The sequence below is a fragment of the Salmo trutta genome, chromosome 12 (genome assembly GCF_901001165.1).
Source record: "Salmo trutta chromosome 12, fSalTru1.1, whole genome shotgun sequence".
Taxonomy (NCBI): Eukaryota; Metazoa; Chordata; class Actinopteri; order Salmoniformes; family Salmonidae; genus Salmo; species Salmo trutta.
In genome coordinates this window covers 37,832,826-37,858,175 of record NC_042968.1, presented here as the reverse complement: position 1 = coordinate 37,858,175, position 25,350 = coordinate 37,832,826, and the positions used below count along the sequence as shown (strand labels likewise).

At 46.1% G+C, this 25,350-nt stretch overlaps 1 protein-coding gene across 1 annotated transcript in view; it reads left to right on the top strand.

The window, feature by feature from the left end:
• LOC115203507 (neogenin) overlaps window positions 1-25,350 on the top strand; it is a gene marked incomplete in the record, with an annotated part of 232,472 nt that overhangs the window by 198,441 nt on the left and 8,681 nt on the right. The window contains 7 exon segments of the mRNA XM_029768240.1: window positions 3,476-3,620; window positions 5,146-5,256; window positions 11,435-11,629; window positions 12,430-12,525; window positions 19,187-19,419; window positions 24,321-24,459; window positions 25,025-25,132. Coding sequence (XP_029624100.1) covers window positions 3,476-3,620; window positions 5,146-5,256; window positions 11,435-11,629; window positions 12,430-12,525; window positions 19,187-19,419; window positions 24,321-24,459; window positions 25,025-25,132 — 1,027 coding nt within the window.

Sequence of the window (25,350 nt, the reverse complement as noted above, 5' to 3'; positions counted from 1 at the left end):
AGCAGCGTGGCGTCCTTTACACTGGCTATAGTAGCAAAATCAACCTCTAACTTGCCTCCTCCTTTAAAGGTTTATATGTTGCTAGTTGTAAATATCTCTTAGTACCAGTATAAAGATGGCCGGTGTATTTAGTACCACTATAGAGATGGGGGGTGTATTTAGTACCACTATAGAGATGTGGGGTGTATTTAGTACCACTATAGAGATGGGGGGGTATTTAGTACCACTATAGAGATGGGGGGGTGTATTTAGTACCACTATAGAGATGGGGGGTGTATTTAGTACCACTATAGAGACGGGGGGTGTATTTAGTACCACTATAGAGATGGGGGGTGTTTTTAGTACCACTGTAGAGATGGGCGGGGTGTATTTAGTACCACTATAGAGATGTGGGGTGTATTTAGTACCACTATAGAGATGTGGGGTGTATTTAGTACCACTATAGAGATGGGGGGTGTATTTAGTACCACTGTAGAGATGGGGGGTGTTTTTAGTACCACTGTAGAGATGGGCGGGGGTTATTTAGTAACACTATAGAGATGGGCGGGGTGTATTTAGTACCACTATAGAGATGGGCGGGGTTTATTTAGTACCACTATAGAGATGGGCGTGGTGTATTTAGTAACACTATAGAGATGGGCGGGGTGTATTTAGTAACACTATAGAGATGGGCGGGGTTTATTTAGTCACACTATAGAGATGGGCGGTGTATTTAGTACCACTATAGAGATGGGCGGGGTTTATTTAGTCACACTATAGAGATGTGGGGTGTATTTAGTACCACTATAGAGATGGGGGGTGTTTTTAGTACCACTGTAGAGATGGGCGGGGGTTATTTAGTAACACTATAGAGATGGGCGGGGTGTATTTAGTCACACTATAGAGATGGGCGTGGTGTATTTAACACTATAGAGATGGGCGTGGTATATTTAGTCACACTATAGAGATGGGCGTGGTGTATTTAGTACCACTATAGAGATGGGCGGGGTTTATTTAGTCACACTATAGAGATGTGGGGTGTATTTAGTACCACTATAGAGATGGGCGGTGTATTTAGTAATACTATAGAGATGGGCGGGGTATATTTAGTCACACTATAGAGATGGGCGGTGTATTTAGTAATACTATAGAGATGGGCGGGGTGTATTTAGTAACACTATAGAGATGGGCGGGGTATATTTAGTCACACTATAGAGATGGGCGGGGTTTATTTAGTAATACTATAGAGATGGGCGGGGTTTATTTAGTCACACTATAGAGATGGGCGGGGTGTATTTAGTCACACTATAGAGATGGGCGGGGTGTATTTAGTAACACTATAGAGATGGGCGGGGTGTATTTAGTAACACTATAGAGATGGGCGGGGTGTATTTAGTAACACTATAGAGATGGGCGGGGTTTATTTAGTAATACTATAGAGATGGGCGGGGTGTATTTAGTAATACTATAGAGATGGGCGGGGTGTATTTAGTAATACTATAGAGATGGGCGGGGTATATTTAGTAATACTATAGAGATGGGCGGGGTGTATTTAGTAATACTATAGAGATGGGCGGGGTGTATTTAGTAATACTATAGAGATGGGCGGGGTGTATTTAGTAACACTATAGAGATGGGCGGGGTGTATTTAGTAACACTATAGAGATGGGCGGGGTGTATTTAGTAACACTATAGAGATGGGCGGGGTGTATTTAGTAATACTATAGAGATGGGCGGGGTGTATTTAGTAATACTATAGAGATGGGCGGGGTGTATTTAGTAATACTATAGAGATGGGCGGGGTGTATTTAGTAATACTATAGAGATGGGCGGGGTTTATTTAGTAATACTATAGAGATGGGCGGGGTTTATTTAGTAATACTATAGAAATGGGCGGGGTTTATTTAGTAATACTATAGAGATGGGCGGGGTGTATTTAGTAATACTATAGAGATGGGCGGGGTTTATTTAGTACCACGTATTTAGAAATGGATTCAGTCTGACTTGCATCTAGAACTGGTTTGTGACCTTATTTGTTCTATTTACTGGTCAATCAGATCAGGTTTTTCTTTATTCTTTCTTTGTCAGACTTGTACTGTATGTTACTGTTTGATACCCAGTAATGAATGGCCTTATATGGATGAATACATTATGAATATCATTATAAAAAACATTTCTAATTAGATTAAAACACAAAATGCAATTTCTCATTTTAATTGTTTAATTTGCTCTGTCCTGTGGGCCGTGTCAGCCAGCCAGGCCTGAGGGGTGTAAACTAACATACAAGGGGAAGTGTAGTCTCAACATGTGAACCACAAACCCCCCGCCCCCCCTCAATTTAACTTATATTTTAGAGAAGGGGGGAAGGGGTGAGGGGAAAGAATGTCGCTGAAATCAGAACGCACTATAAGAAAATGGAAATAAACTAATTGAACACACTTAGCACAGATTTCATTCGTACTGTTCCCCCAACTCACGGATGTGTGTTAATGTTGGTGCGCCTGTGTGCGTTTTTGTGCGTGTGTGTGTGAGCGACAGTGGGTTAGTGTTAATTAACTCCTCTCTCACGCTGAGTTCCCCCCACCGGTTCCTACACACACACACACTCTATAGTATCTCTCCTCCCTCCCTCCACACCATCCCACAGTGCACTGCAGGGCTCGCAGCTAAGGACCTGAATCCATCGCGCTTTCTCTCCCTCTCTCTCTCTCGCTGGGAGCCACTCCTCTCACCAGGGCTCCTCTCCTCCACTCTTTATTTATTATTCATGTCTTTATTTCCTCCTTTCTCCAACAGACAGCCTGTACTCTTCTCCTTCACCACTACATTATCCTCCTAACATCCGTCTGCTTTAAGGCCGGTGCAAGGCTTTGTGAGACTGGTATAAGACTGGTGCAAGGCTTTGTGAGACTGGTATAAGACTGGTGCAAGGCTTTGTGAGACTGGTATAAGACTGGTGCAAGGCTTTGTGAGACTGGTATAAGACTGGTGCAAGGCTTTGTGAGACTGGTGTAAGACTGGTGCAAGGCTTTGTGAGACTGGTGTAAGACTGGTGCAAGGCTTTGTGAGACTGGTGTAAGGCTTTGTGAGGCAGGTGTAATGTCGCCTTTTGACCTTCCACCAGCCTTGGTCAGGTTAGCCCTGTGACGTCAATGTCACAACGAGTGGTGTTACTGGACACCAATGGTGTGTATTGCCATAACCACCCACTCATTGCCTTGGTGTGATTTTATCTGCAAAGTCCTGGGGTTGTCATTCCACCTCTAAAGTCAATGGTAGTAGCTAGAGATTATTCAGTATTGTCCTTGGGTTGGGCTCGATTGCATTGCAATTCAGGAAGTGAAATGACATTTGTGAATGGAAAAAGTTGACATTGAAAACAAAGGGTCAGTTTTCTGTGAATATGACCATTTCCCTGTGGTTCAGCAGTAGAAACTGTAACCCCCCGTGTCTTAGTCTATGTACTCACTGTGTGTCGTTCCACCCCCCTACCCAGAGCATCATGGTCCGGTGGCAGCCCCCGCCACCAGGCGCCCAGAACGGCGAGATCACTGGGTATAAGATCCGTTACCGGAAAGGAACGCGGAAGAGCGAGGCGGCAGAAACCACGGGAGGCACCCAGCTCTTCCAACTCATTGACGGTAAGCTCTCCTATAATACCAAATCACATACTCATCACGTACTCATCACATGACTCATTGTGGAGTTGAAGTAGTCATGCACATGCAGTATCTTCCATGGGAAGTCATGTGATTAGTGATTAGCATGTACTAAAACAAGTCTTGTTTTCAGATAGGCCGACGGTTCTGTGGCTACTGCTGCTAGTTTAGCTTTTGGAGCCAATTGGAAGTCTCTAAGTTGAATACTGTTGTCCCTTAGGACCAGATATTGTATCACTGGAGCGCTTTTCATCTGAGCCTTTTGTCTGGCATGTTGTTAGGAATCATCATTTTCCTTCATCGTCTGTGTTACTTCAGACAGTCACCTGTTCTCAACATCTCATCTCACATCCAAACTGATATTATACTGTTACTGTAGTACAATAGATATCACCAGAGACCGTAGCGACGGCAATGAATATTACATGTCATCTCAGCAACTTTTCTGGCCCGTCTCACGCTGTGTGGTGCAGCATCAAAGAGAATACACACTTGAAAGTCAAACCCGATTATATTTGGGGTGCAATGGGGGTGTTTGTTGGTTTAAAGGCATTTAAGCTGGAGATTTTCTTTCTAGAGCCTTGGAGGCCTGGAGTGTCTGGGTGGTTTTTAGCAGTCTGCCTCAGGGACAGCCCGTAGTAGTGAAGGGAGAGACGACATGATTAGCATTTAGCGTCCAAACAGATAAGTCCAATCCGACTCTTAAGAAAATGTTTGCACCAGTTAGCGCGGCTACATGTTCTTTAAAGACAGCGGGCGGTTCCCACGACTTTGAATTTCAATAACACGCCCGTGGCGGTGATATAGCCTACCCAGAAATGTGGCTAGGATGGTGGGCCAAGCAGGAATCCAGCTCTACACACACCTCCAGGAGTGAAGAGTACGTGGTCTTTCTTCTCAGATTTGAGTTTTCTATCGGGAACGGCTTGCTTGGGCTACATTCAAACTGCTGATGTGTAAATTCCCCCACAGACGCGTCGTGATCAATGGCAGAACGTTCATCTCTATCAAACCCATTGGATTGGAAAGAGGAAAATGTTAATTGCGCCACGAAGACGAGCTCTCTCTTGATCCCACCCCTGACAGAGTTATAGATTTTCCCTTCACTCAAGCAGAGAAATATTGGACTTCCACTTGAAATATTATGGCTTCAAATATTTAGTGTCTGCATGCCCAGCTCGATTGAGTGGTGGAGTGAGGGATGCACTGCTAGTAACATCCTTTAAGAAGCACACTGGAAGGAAAGTTTGGGGACAGTTTTCTAACTGCAGAAACTGATGGACCTAGCCTATGGCTGATTCTGCACACAAACCCAATTCCATTTCTTGGTCTGCCTGTCAAAAGGCCGCACTACTTGTTCACTTCGCCTCAAACATTTAAAAGCACTTGATTGGGGGGGGAGTGAACAAGACGAGGGTGCACTTTGGGTAGAAGAGGGAGGAATGGAACTGGGTTTCCTGTCTGACTCTTCTTGACTGATTTTCTATCTGTGTGTTGTTGTGGTCAGGTCTGGAGCGGGGGACAGAGTACACGTTCAGAGTGTCAGCCATCACAGTGAACGGCTCAGGGCCCGCCACAGAGTGGAGCACGGCAGAGACCTTCGAAAGCGACTTAGACGGTAAAACTTTCCCTTAATACACTGACCAGTCAAATCCCTCTACCTCAGCCCTGATCCTTACCTCTCTTCCCTTAATACACTGACCAGTCAAATCCCTCTACCTCAGCCCTGATCCTTACCTGTTCCCTTAATACACTGACCAGTCAAATCCCTCTACCTCAGCCCTGATCCTTACCTCTCTTCCCTTAATACACTGACCAGTCAAATCCCTCTACCTCAGCCCTGATCCTTACCTCTCTTTCCTTAATATACTGACCAGTGAAATCCCTCTACCTCAGCCCTGATCCTTACCTCTTCCCTTAATACACTGACCAGTCAAATCCCTCTACCTCAGCCCTGATCCTTACCTCTCTTCCCTTAATATACTGACCAGTCAAATCCCTCTACCTCAGCCCTGATCCTTACCTCTCTTTCCTTAATACACTGACCAGTCAAATCCCTCTACCTCAGCCCTGATCCTTACCTCTTCCCTTAATACACTGACCAGTCAAATCCCTCTACCTCAGCCCTGATCCTTACCTCTCTTCCCTTAATACACTGACCAGTCAAATCCCTCTACCTCAGCCCTGATCCTTACCTCTCTTCCCTTAATACACTGACCAGTCAAATCCCTCTACCTCAGCCCTGATCCTTACCTCTCTTCCCTTAATATACTGACCAGTCAAATCCCTCTACCTCAGCCCTGATCCTTACCTCTTCCCTTAATATACTGACCAGTCAAATCCCTCTACCTCAGCCCTGATCCTTACCTCTCTTCCCTTAATACACTGACCAGTCAAATCCCTCTACCTCAGCCCTGATCCTTACCTCTTCCCTTAATATACTGACCAGTCAAATCCCTCTACCTCAGCCCTGATCCTTACCTGTTCCCTTAATATACTGACCAGTCAAATCCCTCTACCTCAGCCCTGCTCCTTACCTCTTCCCTTAATATACTGACCAGTCAAATCCCTCTACCTCAGCCCTGATCCTTACCTCTTCCCTTAATATACTGACCAGTCAAATCCCTCTACCTCAGCCCTGATCCTTACCTCTTCCCTTAATATACTGACCAGTCAAATCCCTCTACCTCAGCCCTGATCCTTACCTCTCTTCCCTTAATATACTGACCAGTCAAATCCCTCTACCTCAGCCCTGCTCCTTACCTCTTCCCTTAATACACTGACCAGTCAAATCCCTCTACCTCAGCCCTGATCCTTACCTCTTCCCTTAATACACTGACCAGTCAAATCCCTCTACCTCAGCCCTGATCCTTACCTCTCTTCCCTTAATACACTGACCAGTCAAATCCCTCTACCTCAGCCCTGATCCTTACCTCTTCCCTTAATATACTGACCAGTCAAATCCCTCTACCTCAGCCCTGATCCTTACCTGTTCCCTTAATATACTGACCAGTCAAATCCCTCTACCTCAGCCCTGCTCCTTACCTCTTCCCTTAATATACTGACCAGTCAAATCCCTCTACCTCAGCCCTGATCCTTACCTCTTCCCTTAATATACTGACCAGTCAAATCCCTCTACCTCAGCCCTGATCCTTACCTCTTCCCTTAATATACTGACCAGTCAAATCCCTCTACCTCAGCCCTGATCCTTACCTCTCTTCCCTTAATATACTGACCAGTCAAATCCCTCTACCTCAGCCCTGCTCCTTACCTCTTCCCTTAATACACTGACCAGTCAAATCCCTCTACCTCAGCCCTGATCCTTACCTCTTCCCTTAATACACTGACCAGTCAAATCCCTCTACCTCAGCCCTGATCCTTACCTCTCTTCCCTTAATACACTGACCAGTCAAATCCCTCTACCTCAGCCCTGATCCTTACCTCTTCCCTTAATATACTGACCAGTCAAATCCCTCTACCTCAGCCCTGATCCTTACCTCTTCCCTTAATACACTGACCAGTCAAATCCCTCTACCTCAGCCCTGATCCTTACCTCTCTTCCCTTAATACACTGACCAGTCAAATCCCTCTACCTCAGCCCTGATCCTTACCTCTTCCCTTAATATACTGACCAGTCAAATCCCTCTACCTCAGCCCTGATCCTTACCTCTTCCCTTAATATACTGACCAGTCAAATCCCTCTACCTCAGCCCTGCTCCTTACCTCTTCCCTTAATACACTGACCAGTCAAATCCCTCTACCTCAGCCCTGATCCTTACCTCTCTTTCCTTAATATACTGACCAGTCAAATCCCTCTACCTCAGCCCTGATCCTTACCTCTTCCCTTAATACACTGACCAGTCAAATCCCTCTACCTCAGCCCTGATCCTTACTTCTCTTCCCTTAATACACTGACCAGTCAAATCCCTCTACCTCAGCCCTGCTCCTTACCTCTTCCCTTAATATACTGACCAGTCAAATCCCTCTACCTCAGCCCTGATCCTTACCTCTTCCCTTAATATACTGACCAGTCAAATCCCTCTACCTCAGCCCTGATCCTTACCTCTTCCCTTAATATACTGACCAGTCAAATCCCTCTACCTCAGCCCTGATCCTTACCTCTCTTCCCTTAATATACTGACCAGTCAAATCCCTCTACCTCAGCCCTGATCCTTACCTCTTCCCTTAATACACTGACCAGTCAAATCCCTCTACCTCAGCCCTGATCCTTACCTCTTCCCTTAATACACTGACCAGTCAAATCCCTCTACCTCAGCCCTGATCCTTACTTCTCTTCCCTTAATACACTGACCAGTCAAATCCCTCTACCTCAGCCCTGATCCTTACTTCTCTTCCCTTAATACACTGACCAGTCAAATCCCTCTACCTCAGCCCTGATCCTTACCTCTTCCCTTAATACACTGACCAGTCAAATCCCTCTACCTCAGCCCTGATCCTTACCTCTTTCCTTAATATACTGACCAGTCAAATCCCTCTACCTCAGCCCTGATCCTTACCTCTTCCCTTAATACACTGACCAGTCAAATCCCTCTACCTCAGCCCTGATCCTTACCTCTCTTCCCTTAATACACTGACCAGTCAAATCCCTCTACCTCAGCCCTGATCCTTACCTCTTCCCTTAATATACTGACCAGTCAAATCCCTCTACCTCAGCCCTGATCCTTACCTCTTCCCTTAATATACTGACCAGTCAAATCCCTCTACCTCAGCCCTGATCCTTACCTCTTCCCTTAATATACTGACCAGTCAAATCCCTCTACCTCAGCCCTGATCCTTACCTCTCTTCCCTTAATACACTGACCAGTCAAATCCCTCTACCTCAGCCCTGATCCTTACCTCTCTTCCCTTAATACACTGACCAGTCAAATCCCTCTACCTCAGCCCTGATCCTTACCTCTCTTTCCTTAATATACTGACCAGTCAAATCCCTCTACCTCAGCCCTGATCCTTACCTCTTCCCTTAATACACTGACCAGTCAAATCCCTCTACCTCAGCCCTGATCCTTACTTCTCTTCCCTTAATACACTGACCAGTCAAATCCCTCTACCTCAGCCCTGATCCTTACCTCTTCCCTTAATATACTGACCAGTCAAATCCCTCTACCTCAGCCCTGATCCTTACCTCTTCCCTTAATACACTGACCAGTCAAATCCCTCTACCTCAGCCCTGATCCTTACCTCTCTTCCCTTAATATACTGACCAGTCAAATCCCTCTACCTCAGCCCTGATCCTTACCTCTCTTCCCTTAATACACTGACCAGTCAAATCCCTCTACCTCAGCCCTGCTCCTTACCTCTTCCCTTAATACACTGACCAGTCAAATCCCTCTACCTCAGCCCTGATCCTTACCTCTCTTTCCTTAATATACTGACCAGTCAAATCCCTCTACCTCAGCCCTGATCCTTACCTCTCTTCCCTTAATACACTGACCAGTCAAATCCCTCTACCTCAGCCCTGATCCTTACTTCTCTTCCCTTAATACACTGACCAGTCAAATCCCTCTACCTCAGCCCTGATCCTTACCTCTCTTCCCTTAATACACTGACCAGTCAAATCCCTCTACCTCAGCCCTGATCCTTACCTCTTCCCTTAATATACTGACCAGTCAAATCCCTCTACCTCAGCCCTGATCCTTACCTCTCTTCCCTTAATATACTGACCAGTCAAATCCCTCTACCTCAGCCCTGATCCTTACCTCTTCCCTTAATATACTGACCAGTCAAATCCCTCTACCTCAGCCCTGATCCTTACTTCTCTTCCCTTAATACACTGACCAGTCAAATCCCTCTACCTCAGCCCTGATCCTTACTTCTCTTCCCTTAATACACTGACCAGTCAAATCCCTCTACCTCAGCCCTGATCCTTACTTCTCTTCCCTTAATACACTGACCAGTCAAATCCCTCTACCTCAGCCCTGATCCTTACCTCTTCCCTTAATACACTGACCAGTCAAATCCCTCTACCTCAGCCCTGATCCTTACCTCTTCCCTTAATACACTGACCAGTCAAATCCCTCTACCTCAGCCCTGATCCTTACTTCTCTTCCCTTAATATACTGACCAGTCAAATCCCTCTACCTCAGCCCTGATCCTTACTTCTCTTCCCTTAATACACTGACCAGTCAAATCCCTCTACCTCAGCCCTGATCCTTACCTCTTCCCTTAATATACTGACCAGTCAAATCCCTCTACCTCAGCCCTGATCCTTACCTCTTCCCTTAATATACTGACCAGTCAAATCCCTCTACCTCAGCCCTGATCCTTACTTCTCTTCCCTTAATATACTGACCAGTCAAATCCCTCTACCTCAGCCCTGATCCTTACCTCTCTTTCCTTAATACACTGACCAGTCAAATCCCTCTACCTCAGCCCTGATCCTTACCTCTCTTTCCTTAATACACTGACCAGTCAAATCCCTCTACCTCAGCCCTGATCCTTACCTCTCTTCCCTTAATATACTGACCAGTCAAATCCCTCTACCTCAGCCCTGATCCTTACCTCTCTTTCCTTAATACACTGACCAGTCAAATCCCTCTACCTCAGCCCTGATCCTTACCTCTTCCCTTAATATACTGACCAGTCAAATCCCTCTACCTCAGCCCTGATCCTTACCTCTCTTTCCTTAATACACTGACCAGTCAAATCCCTCTACCTCAGCCCTGATCCTTACCTCTCTTTCCTTAATATACTGACCAGTCAAATCCCTCTACCTCAGCCCTGATCCTTACCTCTTCCCTTAATACACTGACCAGTCAAATCCCTCTACCTCAGCCCTGATCCTTACCTCTCTTCCCTTAATATACTGACCAGTCAAATCCCTCTACCTCAGCCCTGATCCTTACCTCTTCCCTTAATATACTGACCAGTCAAATCCCTCTACCTCAGCCCTGATCCTTACCTCTCTTTCCTTAATATACTGACCAGTCAAATCCCTCTACCTCAGCCCTGATCCTTACCTCTCTTCCCTTAATACACTGACCAGTCAAATCCCTCTACCTCAGCCCTGATCCTTACCTCTCTTCCCTTAATATACTGACCAGTCAAATCCCTCTACCTCAGCCCTGATCCTTACCTCTTCCCTTAATATACTGACCAGTCAAATCCCTCTACCTCAGCCCTGATCCTTACCTCTTCCCTTAATACACTGACCAGTCAAATCCCTCTACCTCAGCCCTGATCCTTACCTCTCTTCCCTTAATATACTGACCAGTCAAATCCCTCTACCTCAGCCCTGATCCTTACCTCTTCCCTTAATACACTGACCAGTCAAATCCCTCTACCTCAGCCCTGATCCTTACTTCTCTTCCCTTAATACACTGACCAGTCAAATCCCTCTACCTCAGCCCTGATCCTTACCTCTCTTCCCTTAATACACTGACCAGTCAAATCCCTCTACCTCAGCCCTGATCCTTACCTCTTCCCTTAATATACTGACCAGTCAAATCCCTCTACCTCAGCCCTGATCCTTACCTCTTCCCTTAATATACTGACCAGTCAAATCCCTCGACTACTTTCACCTAGTCTGAATTGCTCAGAGCCAACATGTTTTTTTTTTACTTGTTGGTTTAGAAGCATCATAAATACCTTCAAACCCTCTTAAGACTTCTATTAATGTGGTCTCACTGCTACCTTATATTTATGGTTTGGTTTTAATGTCGTTTATTGTCTTGATTCTAGTCTAAAGTATATGGAGAGGCTTTAAACACAAGTTATATTTGTGTTTATTGTGTTATAATTTGATATAAGTTTGATCCCCTGAGTTTTCCTACCTCCAGAGTCCAGGGTGCCGGACATCCCCAGCTCGCTACATGTGCGCCCGCTGGTCAACAGCATTGTAGTGAGCTGGACGCCGCCGGAGAACCAGGACATGGTGGTACGAGGCTACACCATCGGCTATGGCATCGGCAGCCCCCACGCCCAGACCATCAAGGTGGACTACAAGCAGCGCTACTACAGCATTGAGAACCTAGGTGAGCACACCCTGTTGTTGCCCTCTGGGTTGTTGCCCTCTGGGTTGTTGTCATCATAGTTGATCGTTTTTGACTGTTTTCATATTTGTTTGGTTGTCTGTGTGTTGTTGTGGAACCATGATTGAACAGTCTTTGACTGCATGACTGGCTGTGCTTCATAGTGTCCTGTAGCCTACTGTAATTACAACATGGTTAGGGGGAATCACTATGATAATGTTGCATAATTTAGCTTTTCATTAAAATCCCAACAAGAGACTGGGTTTCAATATTCACCTTTTGTCAAGATGATGAATATCCTGATCCTATGAGGAGAGGGTCTCAGGAGTCTGGACTTGATTAGCTACATTATTTCATAACGCTCTCTCTCCCCCTCCGTCTCGCTCCCTGCCTCTCTGCTCCTCTCTCTCCCTCTCGCTCCCTGCTCCCTGCCTCCCTGCCTCCCTGCTCCTCTCGCCCCCTCTCGCCCCCTCTCGCCCCCTGCTCCTCTCTCTCCCTCTCGCTCCCTGCTCCTCTCTCTCCCTCTCGCTCCCTGCTCCTCTCTCTCCCTCTCGCTCCCTGCTCCCCTCGCTCCCTGCCCCTCTCTCCCTTTCTCCCTGCCCCCTCGCTCCCTGCCTCCCTGCTCCTCTCTCTCCCTCTCGCTCCCTGCTCCCCTCGCTCCCTGCCTCCCTGCTCCTCTCTCTCCCTCTCGCTCCCTGCCCCTCTCGCTCCCTGCTCCTCTCTCTCCTTCTCGCTCCCTGCTCCTCTCTCTCCCTTTCTCCCTGCCCCCTCTCTCCCTGCCCCCTCTCTCCCTGCCCCCTCAGACCCCAGCTCCCACTATGTGATAACCCTGAAGGCCTTCAACAACGTGGGGGAGGGGATCCCTGTATATGAGAGCGCCATCACCAGGCCACAGTCAGGTAGGACACCTACACATACCCCTACACCCTGAATACTGGAGCAATAGAACGGTCTCATGGACACACCCTAAATAGCCTTACCAATGAGATGGTCACTGATACCCTCCATACTGGACCGGTGAAATGCTATTTTAATGAAGTAATTGTTTCATCCATAAAAACGTATGCTGGTATCGTTTTTGGCTGATTGATGCCATATTTCAGTGGGGAGTGAGAATAATCATTTAACTCCCTTAAAAAAGGAATCTGACACTAGTCTTTGACCAATGTTACATCACCAGCACCATCAATAAATATACCCTGACGTGGCTTGACTCAAAATAACTTCAGAGATACGCTTACTAAAACCTAATGTGTTTTTATTTGACCAACTAGAGCCTTGATGTTATATTATATATTATTCCTCCTGCATTCATATGGTGCAGTTTACCTTCCATCAGACCTGATCGTTAGGATCAACTTGTCAGAGCATCTCTTACCTGCCATTCTCTCTGTGGTAATTGACTTTCCCTTTGTCACAAATATCACTGCACAAAACAAGTGGTCCCTGCTCATCTCAGGCCTGTCTCCCAGAGAATAATAAGGCAATATCCTCCAATCCAGATTTCTCTAATCCGAGGACAGCTACTCAGACAATTAGCTGATATTTAGGTCACAATACCAAATGCCAACAATTGAACACAAAGTATGATTGCTAGCAGGAAGTCGCTGCTCAACATAGCTCTGTAGAGTATGCCACATTTTTTGACAACCGTAAGATGAGGGAACTAGGAGTGTAGTCTGTACCCTGTGTCGAGGCATCCCCAGGGAACTAGGAGTGTAGTCTGTACCCTGTGTCGAGGCACCCCCAGGGAACTAGGAGTGTAGGCTGTACCCTGTGTCGAGGCACCCCCAGGGAACTAGGAGTGTAGTCTGTACCCTGTGTCGAGGCACCCCCAGGGAACTAGGAGTGTAGTCTGTACCCTGTGTCGAGGCACCCCCAGGGAACTAGGAGTGTAGGCTGTACCCTGTGTCGAGGCACCCCCAGGGAACTAGGAGTGTAGTCTGTACCCTGTGTAGAGGCACCCCCAGGGAACTAGGAGTGTAGTCTGTACCCTGTGTCGAGGCACCCCCAGGGAACTAGGAGTGTAGGCTGTACCCTGTGTCGAGGCACCCCCAGGGAACTAGGAGTGTAGTCTGTACCCTGTGTAGAGGCACCCCCAGGGAACTAGGAGTGTAGTCTGTACCCTGTGTAGATGCACCCCCAGGGAACTAGGAGTGTAGTCTGTACCCTGTGTCGAGGCACCCCCAGGGAACTAGGGGTGTAGGCTGTACCCTGTGTCGAGGCACCCCCAGGGAACTAGGAGTGTAGGCTGTACCCTGTGTCGAGGCACCCCCAGGGAACTAGGAGTGTAGGCTGTACCCTGTGTCGAGGCACCCCCAGGGAACTAGGAGTGTAGGCTGTACCCTGTGTCGAGGCACCCCCAGGGAACTAGGAGTGTAGTCTGTACCCTGTGTCGAGGCACCCCCAGGGAACTAGGAGTGTAGTCTGTACCCTGTGTCGAGGCACCCCCAGGGAACTAGGAGTGTAGTCTGTACCCTGTGTCGAGGCACCCCCAGGGAACTAGGAGTGTAGTCTGTACCCTGTGTCGAGGCACCCCCAGGGAACTAGGAGTGTAGTCTGTACCCTGTGTCGAGGCACCCCCAGGGAACCCATGTCGACTTTAAGCCAACCCCTCGTCACCCCCTCTCCGTTTTGATCAGCCAGTTTGTCTGTACTTGCACTCCACTATCCCAGCATGCACTGCTGTGCAGGGACAGGATACCGGATGACTGAAATGGCATGCTGCAGGGGGGCAATCCACACACACACACACACACACACACACACACACACACACACACACACACACACACACAGGCATATGCGTGCACCCCTGCTGTGGCTTTGGCAACCCTCTGTCAGATCCAGCTCTCCTCTCAACACAGAACCAAAGCCCTCCAATACAGTCTGCAGTTTGAATACACCAGTGAGTTGCTCCACAAGCATGTTCATTGGATGAAAAAGTTTGTAAATAAAAAGACTGGTTGACCTAGATAATGTTTTGACTTAAAAGAAGTTGGGAGAAGTTGGAAGAAATCTAGGAGTTTTGTTTAGGGACTGATGTATTATAGTAAATATCCAGTGGGAAGATAACCTTGGTGCAAAACATATGCAGGACTCACTTGAAAAGGAGATTTTCAATCTCAATGTGACTTTCCTTTATAAAGCATAAATCAAACCAAAGCAGAATAAAAATCTTCTCCTATATGTGGCATCTGATAACTGACTGAAATGCATGGAGGGGGGTATTCTTTTTGACAGGTATGAACATTTAATTCCGAGCACTGTAGGCTACTAAACCCAGGCTGGTACAGACTACTGCTGCAGACACAGAGTTCTCAGAGTGTAAAACAGATGCCGTTTGCATGCCACCTAAAACCACACCGTATTTCCTGGACCACCTCCATGCTTCCCAGAAAAAGAGAGAGACACACACACACAACAGTGCAATAATGAGCATGCACAATGACTTGTAAAATGGAGCGGGGTGGAGAGAGAGAGCTGGATAGAGGGGGTGAGTTTGGGGGAGGTAGGCTACACCAAATGACCAGAGCTTTTTCTAATTACTGCTGGACCCTGGTCAAAATGTGGAGTCCAGGGCTGGCGCAGAGCATGGCGTAACATAGCTAGCAGCGAAGCCTGGCCAGTCCGCTCATTGCTGCCATCTTGAAGTGTTTAGTTGGCATTGTGGCGACTTGAGCCAGGGAACCACTTGTTTCTGCCTCTCTCACAACACCAGTGTTTACCATGCGTCCATAATGAGTACACACACCTCAGCAACCCCCTGGAGGACATTGTAGTGAGGGAAGCAGGTGGTTGGACATGTGCTCACAGTGGGTTACTGTGTTTAGTTACATAACAGAGGTATCCTCCATCTGTAAAGAGACGTGACCAGGGTAACATTCAATAGAGGGGTATCCTCCACCTGTAAAGAGACGTGACCAGGGTAACATTCAATAGAGGGGTATCCTCCACCTGTAAAGAGACGTGACCAAGGTAACATTCAATAGAGAGGTATCCTCCATCTGTAATGAGACGTGACCAGGGTAAGATTCAGTAGGGAGCAACTCCATCTGTAAAGAGACGTGACCAGGGTAACATTCAGTAGGGAGGTATCCTCTATCTGTAAAGAGACGTGACCAGGGTAACATTCAGTAGGGAGGTATCCTCTACCTGTAAAGAGACGTGACCAGGGTAACATTCAGTAGGGAGGTATCCTCCACCTGTAAAGAGACATTACCAGGGTAACATTCAATAGAGGGGTATCCTCTACCTGTAAAGAGACGTGACCAGGGTAACATTCAATAGAGGGGTATCCTCCACCTGTAAAGAGACGTTACCAGGGTAACATTCAATAGAGGGGTATCCTCTACCTGTAAAGAGACGTGACCAGGGTAACATTCAATAGAGGGGTATCCTCCACCTGTAAAGAGACGTGACCAGGGTAACATTCAATAGAGGGGTATCCTCCACCTGTAAAGAGACGTGACCAAGGTAACATTCAATAGAGAGGTATCCTCCATCTGTAAAGAGACTTGACCAGGGTAACATTCAGTAGGGTGGTATCCTCCATCTGTAAAGAGATGTGACCAGGGTAACATTCAGTAGAGAGGTATTCTCCATCTATAAAGAGATGTGACCAGGGTAACATTCAATAGAGAGGTATCCTCCATCTGTAAAGAGATGTGACCAGGGTAATATTCAGTAGAGAGGTATTCTCCATCTGTAAAGAGACGTGACCAGGGTAACATTCAATAGAGAGGTATCCTCCATCTGTAAAGAGACGTGACCAGGGTAACATTCAATAGAGAGGTATCCTCCATCTGTAAAGAGACGTGACCAGGGTAACATTCAGTAGGGTGGTATCCTCCATCTGTAAAGAGACGTGACCAGGGTAACATTCAGTAGAGAGGTATTCTCCATCTGTAAAGAGACGTGACCAGGGTAACATTCAGTAGGGTGGTATTCTCCATCTGTAAAGAGACGTGACCAGGGTAACATTCAGTAGAGAAGTATTCTCCATCTGTAAAGAGACGTGACCAGGGTAACATTCAGTAGGGAGCAACTCCATCTGTAAAGAGACGTGACCAGGATAACATTCAGTAGGGTGGTATCCTCCATCTGTAAAGAGACGTGACCAGGGTAACATTCAGTAGAGAGCAACTCCATCTGTAAAGAGATGTGACCAGGGTAATATTCAGTAGAGAAGTATTCTCCATCTGTAAAGAGACGTGACCAGGGTAACATTCAATAGAGAGGTATCCTCCATCTGTAAAGAGACGTGACCAGGGTAACATTCAGTAGGGAGCAACTATATCATTAAGTAACACAGACATAGATGATGCTAATCAATCCCAGATAGAACAGACATCACTAATCTAATTAATCTCAGAAAGATCAGACATCACTAATCTAATCAATCCCAGATAGATCAGACATCACTAATCAATCTCAGATAGATCAGACATAATTTATCTAATCAATCCCAGATAGATCAAACATCACTATATTACTCATAGGTAAAGACCAAGTCAATCCATTTGTGAAGTTGCCAATGAAAGGGAGTTGTGACGTTTAATATCCCTCGCCCTTGACACACGAGATCCGCTGATAGGCTACATGAGCAACAATGAACAGATGGATAATTCCCACATTTCATGTCTTACATACAGAGTTTGAACACAGCATCAGTGTAAGGCTTGTCCTTGTGACTGACATAGCGCTATATACAGTCCTATTGTGATTCAGCTATAGTAAATGTTCTGTTGCAATGCTGCATACAGTAGTACTTCTATTCACAGAGACACTGTAAAGTAGTGCCTGTATTCACAGAGACACTGTAAAGTAGTGCCTGTATTCACAGAGACACTGTAAAGTGGTGCCTGTATTCACAGAGACACTGTAAAGTGGTGCCTGTATTCACAGAGACACTGTAAAGTGGTGACTGTATTCACAGAGACACTGTAAAGTGGTGCCTGTATTCACAGAGACACTGTAAAGTGGTGCCTGTATTCACAGAGACACTGTAAAGTGGTGCCTGTATTCACAGAGACACTGTAAAGTGGTGCCTGTATTCACAGAGACACTGTAAAGTTGTGCCAGTATTCACAGAGACACTGTAAAGTGGTGCCAGTATTCACAGAGACACTGTAAAGTGGTGCCTGTATTCACAGAGACACTGTAAAGTGGTGCCTGTATTCACAGAGACACTGTAAAGTAGTGCCTGTATTCACAGAGACACTGTAAAGTGGTGCCTGTATTCACAGAGACACTGTAAAGTGGTGCCTGTATTCACAGAGACACTGTAAAGTGGTGCCTGTATTCACGGAGACACTGTAAAGTGGTGCCTGTATTCACGGAGACACTGTAAAGTGGTGCCTGTATTCACGGAGACACTGTAAAGTGGTGCCTGTATTCACGGAGACACTGTAAAGTGGTGCCTGTATTCACGGAGACACTGTAAAGTGGTGCCTGTATTCACAGTCACTGTTTAGCCTTGCAGTCCGAGACCTTCTTATCAATAATGAAAGAAAGCATTGTTCTTTAAAGGTGTGGTAAGTCAGTATGGTATTTGTATTTTTGATCTTGTTGTTCTGTTGCACTGTTGTCTTTTCAATTTTTTTTCTGAAGTCAGGTGGCTAAATGTTACTCTGTTGACCTTTACTAGAGATTACTCTGTTGACCTTTACTAGAGATTACTCTGTTGACCTTTACTTGAGAATACTCTGTTGACCTTTACTAGAGATTACTCTGTTGACCTTTACTAGAGATTACTCTGTTGACCTTTACTTGAGATTACTCTGTTGACCTTTACTAGAGATTACTCTGTTGACCTTTTCTAGAGATTACTCTGTTGACCTTTACTAGAGATTACTCTGTTGACCTTTACTAGAGATTACTCTGTTGACCTTTACTTGAGATTACTCTGTTGACCTTTACTAGAGATTACTCTGTTGACCTTTTCTGGAGATTACTCTGTTGACCTTTACTAGAGATTACTCTGTTGACCTTTACTAGAGATTACTCTGTTGACCTTTACTAGAGATTACTCTGTTGACCTTTACTAGAGATTACTCTGTTGACCTTTACTAGAGATTACTCTGTTGCACGTTCCTTCTAGTTGTAGCTTTCCTTTGAGTGATTATCCATCTTTACTTAGTGTTGATAATGTGAGTTGATTATGTTGAACACAACAGCCCTGGATCAAATACATGACAACAAATCGGTATTTGACCCAAGTCTGATCGACAACAGCCCTTGTATAAACAGTAGAAAACCTTGATGTAGCCAATAGCCATGTCTGTTGATCTAATAGAATTTTCTCTCTTTCTCTTCACCCTTCCCAATCCCCTCTCCTCCTCCCTCATTTTAATAACTCATTAACATTTTTTCTACCCTTATTCATACCCCCCTCGCTCTCTCTCTCCACCCCGCCACCCCGTTTCGTTTTGACCGGTCTTGCTTTTTTTTTTACCTCGCCACAAAACACACTTTTTTGGTTTGTAATTTCTTCCCTCTTTTGCACCATGTTCTGTTTGCCATCTGTTGTGAACCTGGTGTGTTGGTAACTGCTGGCAGACCCCATAGACCCTGATGTTGATTTGTATGAACTCTTCCATGCTCCATACACACCAGTACCAGACCCCACCCCCATGCTACCTCCCGTGGGCGTACAGGCCTCGGTGCTCAGCCACGACACCATCAAGGTGACCTGGGCCGACAACTCTCTGCCCAAGAACCAGAAGATCACGGACGCACGCTACTACACGGTGCGCTGGAAGACCAACATCCCCGCCAACACCAAGCTCAAGGTACAGTCACGGTGACGCAGCAGCATTGCCCACAGGGCCCCGTTCAAAACAACACAGCTTTATTATTCCCTCACGGTTCATTTAAAGTAGAAGGTGTCATCAGAGCACAGCATATTATATGTATCCTACCACTATGCCATTCTAATCATCAGTGTGTTCAGCTATCCCACTAATGAATCAATGTAAAGTAATCCCACCCACTAATTACATGAGGTTCAAATGTCTCACAGTCCTTCTCACAGTTTCCCATCTACGTGCTACAGTCCTTCCCATCTACATGCCACAGGCCTTCCAACATTCCTTCCTACAGTCTTTCCCCATCTACATACCACAGTCCTTCCCCATCTACCTGCCACAGTCCTTCCCCATCTACATGCCATCCCCATCTACAGTCCTTCCCCATCTACCTGCCACAGTCCTTCCCCATCTACATGCCATCCCCATCTACAGGCCTTCCCCATCTACGTGCCACATGTCTTCCCATCTACATTTTTTTTATATTTTAGTCATTTTAGCAGACGCTCTTATCCAGAGCGACTTACAGTAGTGAATGCATCCATTTCATCCAATGCATTTTTTTTTGTACTGGCCCCCCATGGGAATCGAACCCACAACCCTGGCGTTGCAAACACCATGCTCGACCAACTGAGCCACAGGGAAGGCTGCCACAGGCCTTCCCCATCTTCATGCCACAGTCCTTCCCCATCTTCATGCCACAGTCCTTCCCCATCTACATGCCACAGTCCTTCCCCATCTTCATGCCACAGTCCTTCCCCATCTACATGCCACAGTCCTTCCCCATCTACATGCCACAGTCCTTCCCCATCTTCATGCCACAGTCCTTCCCCATCTTCATGCCACAGTCCTTCCCCATCTTCATGCCACAGTCCTTCCCCATCTACATGCCACAGTCCTTCCCCATCTACATGCCACAGTCCTTCCCCATCTTCATGCCACAGTCCTTCCCCATCTTCATGCCACAGTCCTTCCCCATCTTCATGCCACAGTCCTTCCCCATCTACATGCCACAGTCCTTCCCCATCTTCATGCCACAGTCCTTCCCCATCTACATGCCACAGTCCTTCCCCATCTACATGCCACAGTCCTTCCCCATCTACATGCCACAGTCCTTCCCCATCTACATGCCACAGTCCTTCCCCATCTACATGCCACAGTCCTTCCCCATCTTCATGCCACAGTCCTTCCCCATCTACATGCCACAGTCCTTCCCCATCTACATGCCACAGTCCTTCCCCATCTTCATGCCACAGTCCTTCCCCATCTACATGCCACAGTCCTTCCCCATCTACATGCCACAGTCCTTCCCCATCTACATGCCACAGTCCTTCCCCATCTACATGCCACAGTCCTTCCCCATCTACATGCCACAGTCCTTCCCCATCTACATGCCACAGTCCTTCCCCATCTACATGCCACAGTCCTTCCCCATCTACATGCCACAGTCCTTCCCCATCTTCATGCCACAGTCCTTCCCCATCTACATGCCACAGTCCTTCCCCATCTACATGCCACAGTCCTTCCCCATCTACATGCCACAGTCCTTCCCCATCTACATGCCACAGTCCTTCCCCATCTTCATGCCACAGGTCCTTCCCCATCTACATGCCACAGTCCTTCCCCATCTACATGCCACAGTCCTTCCCCATCTACATGCCACAGTCCTTCCCCATCTACATGCCACAGTCCTTCCCCATCTACATGCCACAGTCCTTCCCCATCTACATGCCACAGTCCTTCTCCATCTACATGCTACACAACAGAGATGTTCAGCACTGACGTTTATAGTCTCTCTGAAAAAGGGAATATCTTTAACAAATAAATTGCATTGATTGCACTGTCATTAGTCAGTGCACTGCATTCACTCAGGTTGTGAATGTGGCAGAGTATGGTATACAACACAGAAAGACAAACCCTTCAACTAGGTGTAAGAGATGCTCATCCAGGCTATAGCATCCTGCCCTAGCTCAATTAAGATCATTACTTATCTCCCTCAACAAGATTAGGTGTATGACGGGGGGGGGGGGCAGAAAAAGAATAAAAGGACAGTTAAGAACAAATTCTTATTTACAATGACAGCCTACCGGGGAACAGTGGGTTAACTGCGTTCTTCAGGGGCAGAACGACAGATTTTTATCTTGTCAGGTCGGGGATTCGATCCAGCAACCTTTCGGTTACTGGCCCAACTCTCTAACCACTAGGCTACCTGCCTCCCCCCAACATAGAGGTGCTAAAAGGTTAGTCTGGTTATTGTAAGCTCATGTAGATGCTAAAAGGCTAGTCTGGTTCTTGAAAGCTCATGTAGATGCTTAAAGGCTTAAATGCTAGTCTGGAGCGACTGCAGTCACTGTTGGCACAATGCAACACATTTAGGACAACCAGGTGATGCTAATGAGCTAATTAGGGGGTGGGGTCAATTGCATTTCAATTCGGTCTATCCAGGAAGTGAAGTGAATTGAATTTGAGAATTGCTAAAAATCCATTGAAAATAAATGGAGATTTTCAAGTCTGAAATTAACAGTTTGACTCATCTCCCGAATTGGCTGGATTGAAATGGAATTGACCTCAAACCTGTTAGTCACCCTGTGTTGTTTTGTAGGAAGACATTGTTCACACTGGACAATTATTCTCACCTTGATGTGCTCGTCCCAGCTGTCAGAAATGCCTTCCTGTTTCTCACACACACACACACACACAGCGTGTACCTACATTATTAAACAGATGGCTCCTCTCCACTCAACTAAAAGGATAGGATGTTTTTCTCTCTGTGACATCCTGGATGACGGATTTGTCTTGTTTAGTACACTACAGGACGTGGCTAGCATCACTGGGACAGGCTATTTAGAAAGCTAGGACCTGAACTGGCCTTCACCAGGAGACTAAGACTATCCAGGTACTAGATTAGACAGTCTGTTGGGCATAGTGAGGAAATGGGCTTAATAAAGTATTTTCATCGCTGCATGTCATCTTGTCTTTATTCAAATGGTGTCCACTGGTCTCATGTTATATCTACTACGTTTCAAGTATTATTTTGGGGTAAATCGCCTTCATTTAGTTTATCCGGCATTTTTTATGTACAGAAAGTATTCACTCCCCTTGACTTACTCCACATTTTGTTGTTCCAGCCTGAATTCAAAATGGATCAAATATATATATATTTTTTTATACATACCCATAATGACAAAGTGAAAACCGTTTTTTAGAAATGTTGCTTACATTTACATAAGTATTCACACCCCTGAGTCAGTACTTTTGTAGTATCACCTTTGGCAGTGATTACAGCTGTAAGTGTTTCTGGGTAAGTCTCTAAGAGCTTTCCACACCTGGATTGTATAACATTTACCCATGTATTATTTTCTAAATTCTTCAAGATCTGTCAAATTGGTTGTTGATCATTGCTAAAACAACCATTTTCGGGTCTTGCCATTTAGATTTTGAAGTACTATAGATTTAAGTCAAAGCTGCAACTCGGCCACTCAGGAACATTGACAGTCTTCTTGGTAAGTAACTCTTGTAGATTTGGCCTTGTGTTTTAAGTTATTGTCCTGCAGAAAGGTGAGTTCATCTCCCAGTGTCTGTTGGAAAGCAGGCTGAACCAGGTTTTCCTCTAGGATTTTTCCTGTGCTTAGCTTCATTCAGTTTCTTTTTTATCCCAAAAAACTCCCCAGTCCTTAACAATTACTAGCATAACCATAACATGATGCAGCCACCACTATGCTTGAAAATATGGAGAGTGGTACTCAGTAATGTATTGGATTTGCCCCAAACATAACACTTTAAACTCAGGACAAAAATGTAATTACTTTGCCACATTTTTTGCAGTATTACTTTAGTGCCTTGTTGCGTACAGGATGCATGTTTTGGAATATTTGTATTCTGTATAGGCTTCCTTCTTTTCACTCTGTTATTTAGGTTAGTAGTGTGGAGTAACTACAACGTTATTGATCCATCCTCAGTTTTCTCCTATCACAGCCATTAAAACTCTGTTACTGTTTTAAAGTCACCATTGTCATGGTGAAATCCCTGAGCGGTTTCCTTCCTCTCCGGCAACTGAGTTAGGAAGGACGCCTGTATCTTTGTAGTGACTGGGTGTGTTGATACACATTCCAAAGTGTAATTAATAACTTCACCATGCTCAAAGGTATATTCAATATATTTTTTTATTTACTCATCTACCAATAGGTGCCATTCTTTGCGAGGCATTGGAAAACCTCCCTCGTCTTTGTGTTTGAATCTGTGTTTGAAATTCACTGCCGACCTGAGGGACCTTACAGATAATTGTATGTGTGAGGTACAGAGATGAGGTAGTCATTAAACAATCATGTTAGACACGATTACTGCACACAGTGAGTCCTTTCAACTTATGTGACTTATTAAGCACATTTTTACTCCTAAACTTATTTAGGCTTGCCATAACAAAGACATTGAATACTTAGACTTTCAAGCTTTCAGCTTTTCATTTAATGAATTTGTACTTTGACATTATGGGGTGGAAACACTCTGGTGTGTTAGGCCAGTGCCAAAACATCTCAATGTAATCCGTTTTAAATTCAGGCTGTAACAACAAAATGTGGATCAAGTCCAGGGGTGTGAATACTTTGTGAAGTTCATGTATTATTCATGGCTGTTTATGTTAAAGATGCATGGAGCAGGTTTCTGCTTTGAAGCACTCTAGTTCTGTTGGTCTTGAGTGCCACTTTGTGGTCAAAGTCTGTACCTTCCATTATGAGCTGTTTTTCTGTGTGTGCCGTGGGTGTGTGTGTCGTGTGGGCGTGGGTGTGTGTGTGTGCCGTGGGTGTGTGTGGGCGGGCGTGGGTGTGTGTGTGCCGTGGGTGGGCGTGGGTGTGCCGGGTGTGTGTGCGCACGCCTGCGTGTGTTTTCAGACGGCCAACACCACCAACCTGAGCCACATGGTGACGGGCCTGAAGCCCAACACGCTCTATGAGTTCTCTGTCATGGTGACCAAGGGCCGGAGGACCAGCACCTGGAGCATGACGGCCCAGGGAACCACCTTTGAGACCAGTAAGAGCACACATACACAGGCATACCGAGTACACACACAGACACACATGGAAGCATCTTCAGTGAAGTTTGTGTTTTTTAACATGACTACACAGAATATCCTGGTTCTGTCAAAGCTGATTGTAGTGGGCGTTTTGTCATTGACTGCTTTTCTGTGATATGCGGCAGGTCTCCTAGTGATTAGAGCATTGGGCCAGTAACGTATAGGTTGCTAGTTCGTGTCCCAGAGGCAAAAGAAAAATCAACAAATCTGCCCTTGAGCAAGGCACTTACCCCTAATTGCTCCCGGGTCGCCGTCAATAATGTCTGATCCCATGCCGTGACCCCACTCGCTGAGGGTGTCTCAGGGGAAGTGGGATATGCAAAAAACACTTTTCCATTTCATCATACACTGGTACAGGTTACACACACTGGTACAGGTTACACACACTGGTACAGGTTACACACACTGGTACAGGTGTCAAACAGGACTAATATAAGCAGCCCCTATTTGATGTCAAAGCCAAGCGTTCCCTCATTAATGGCCTTGTTCCCATACTGACTTTCTGTTGTTTGACTTTCACAGTTCCCAGCTCGTCCCCCAAAGATGTGACTGTGGTGAGCAAGGAGCTGAAACCACGTACCATCATAGTCAACTGGCAGCCCCCCTCAGAGGCCAATGGAAAAATCACAGGTGAGACCAAACACACTGTTATCAGGTTTATTCAGAGTCAGAGAAACAAGTGGTCTGAAACAGTTCTCTAACCTTCTCCTTTCTACCTCTTTCTCTATCTCCTCCCATCTCTCTCGCTCCTTTCCCCCATCTCTCTCTCCCCATCTACGTCTTTCTCTATCTCCTCTCCTCCGATCTCTCACTCCGTTCCACCCATCTCTCTCTCACTCCGTTCTCAC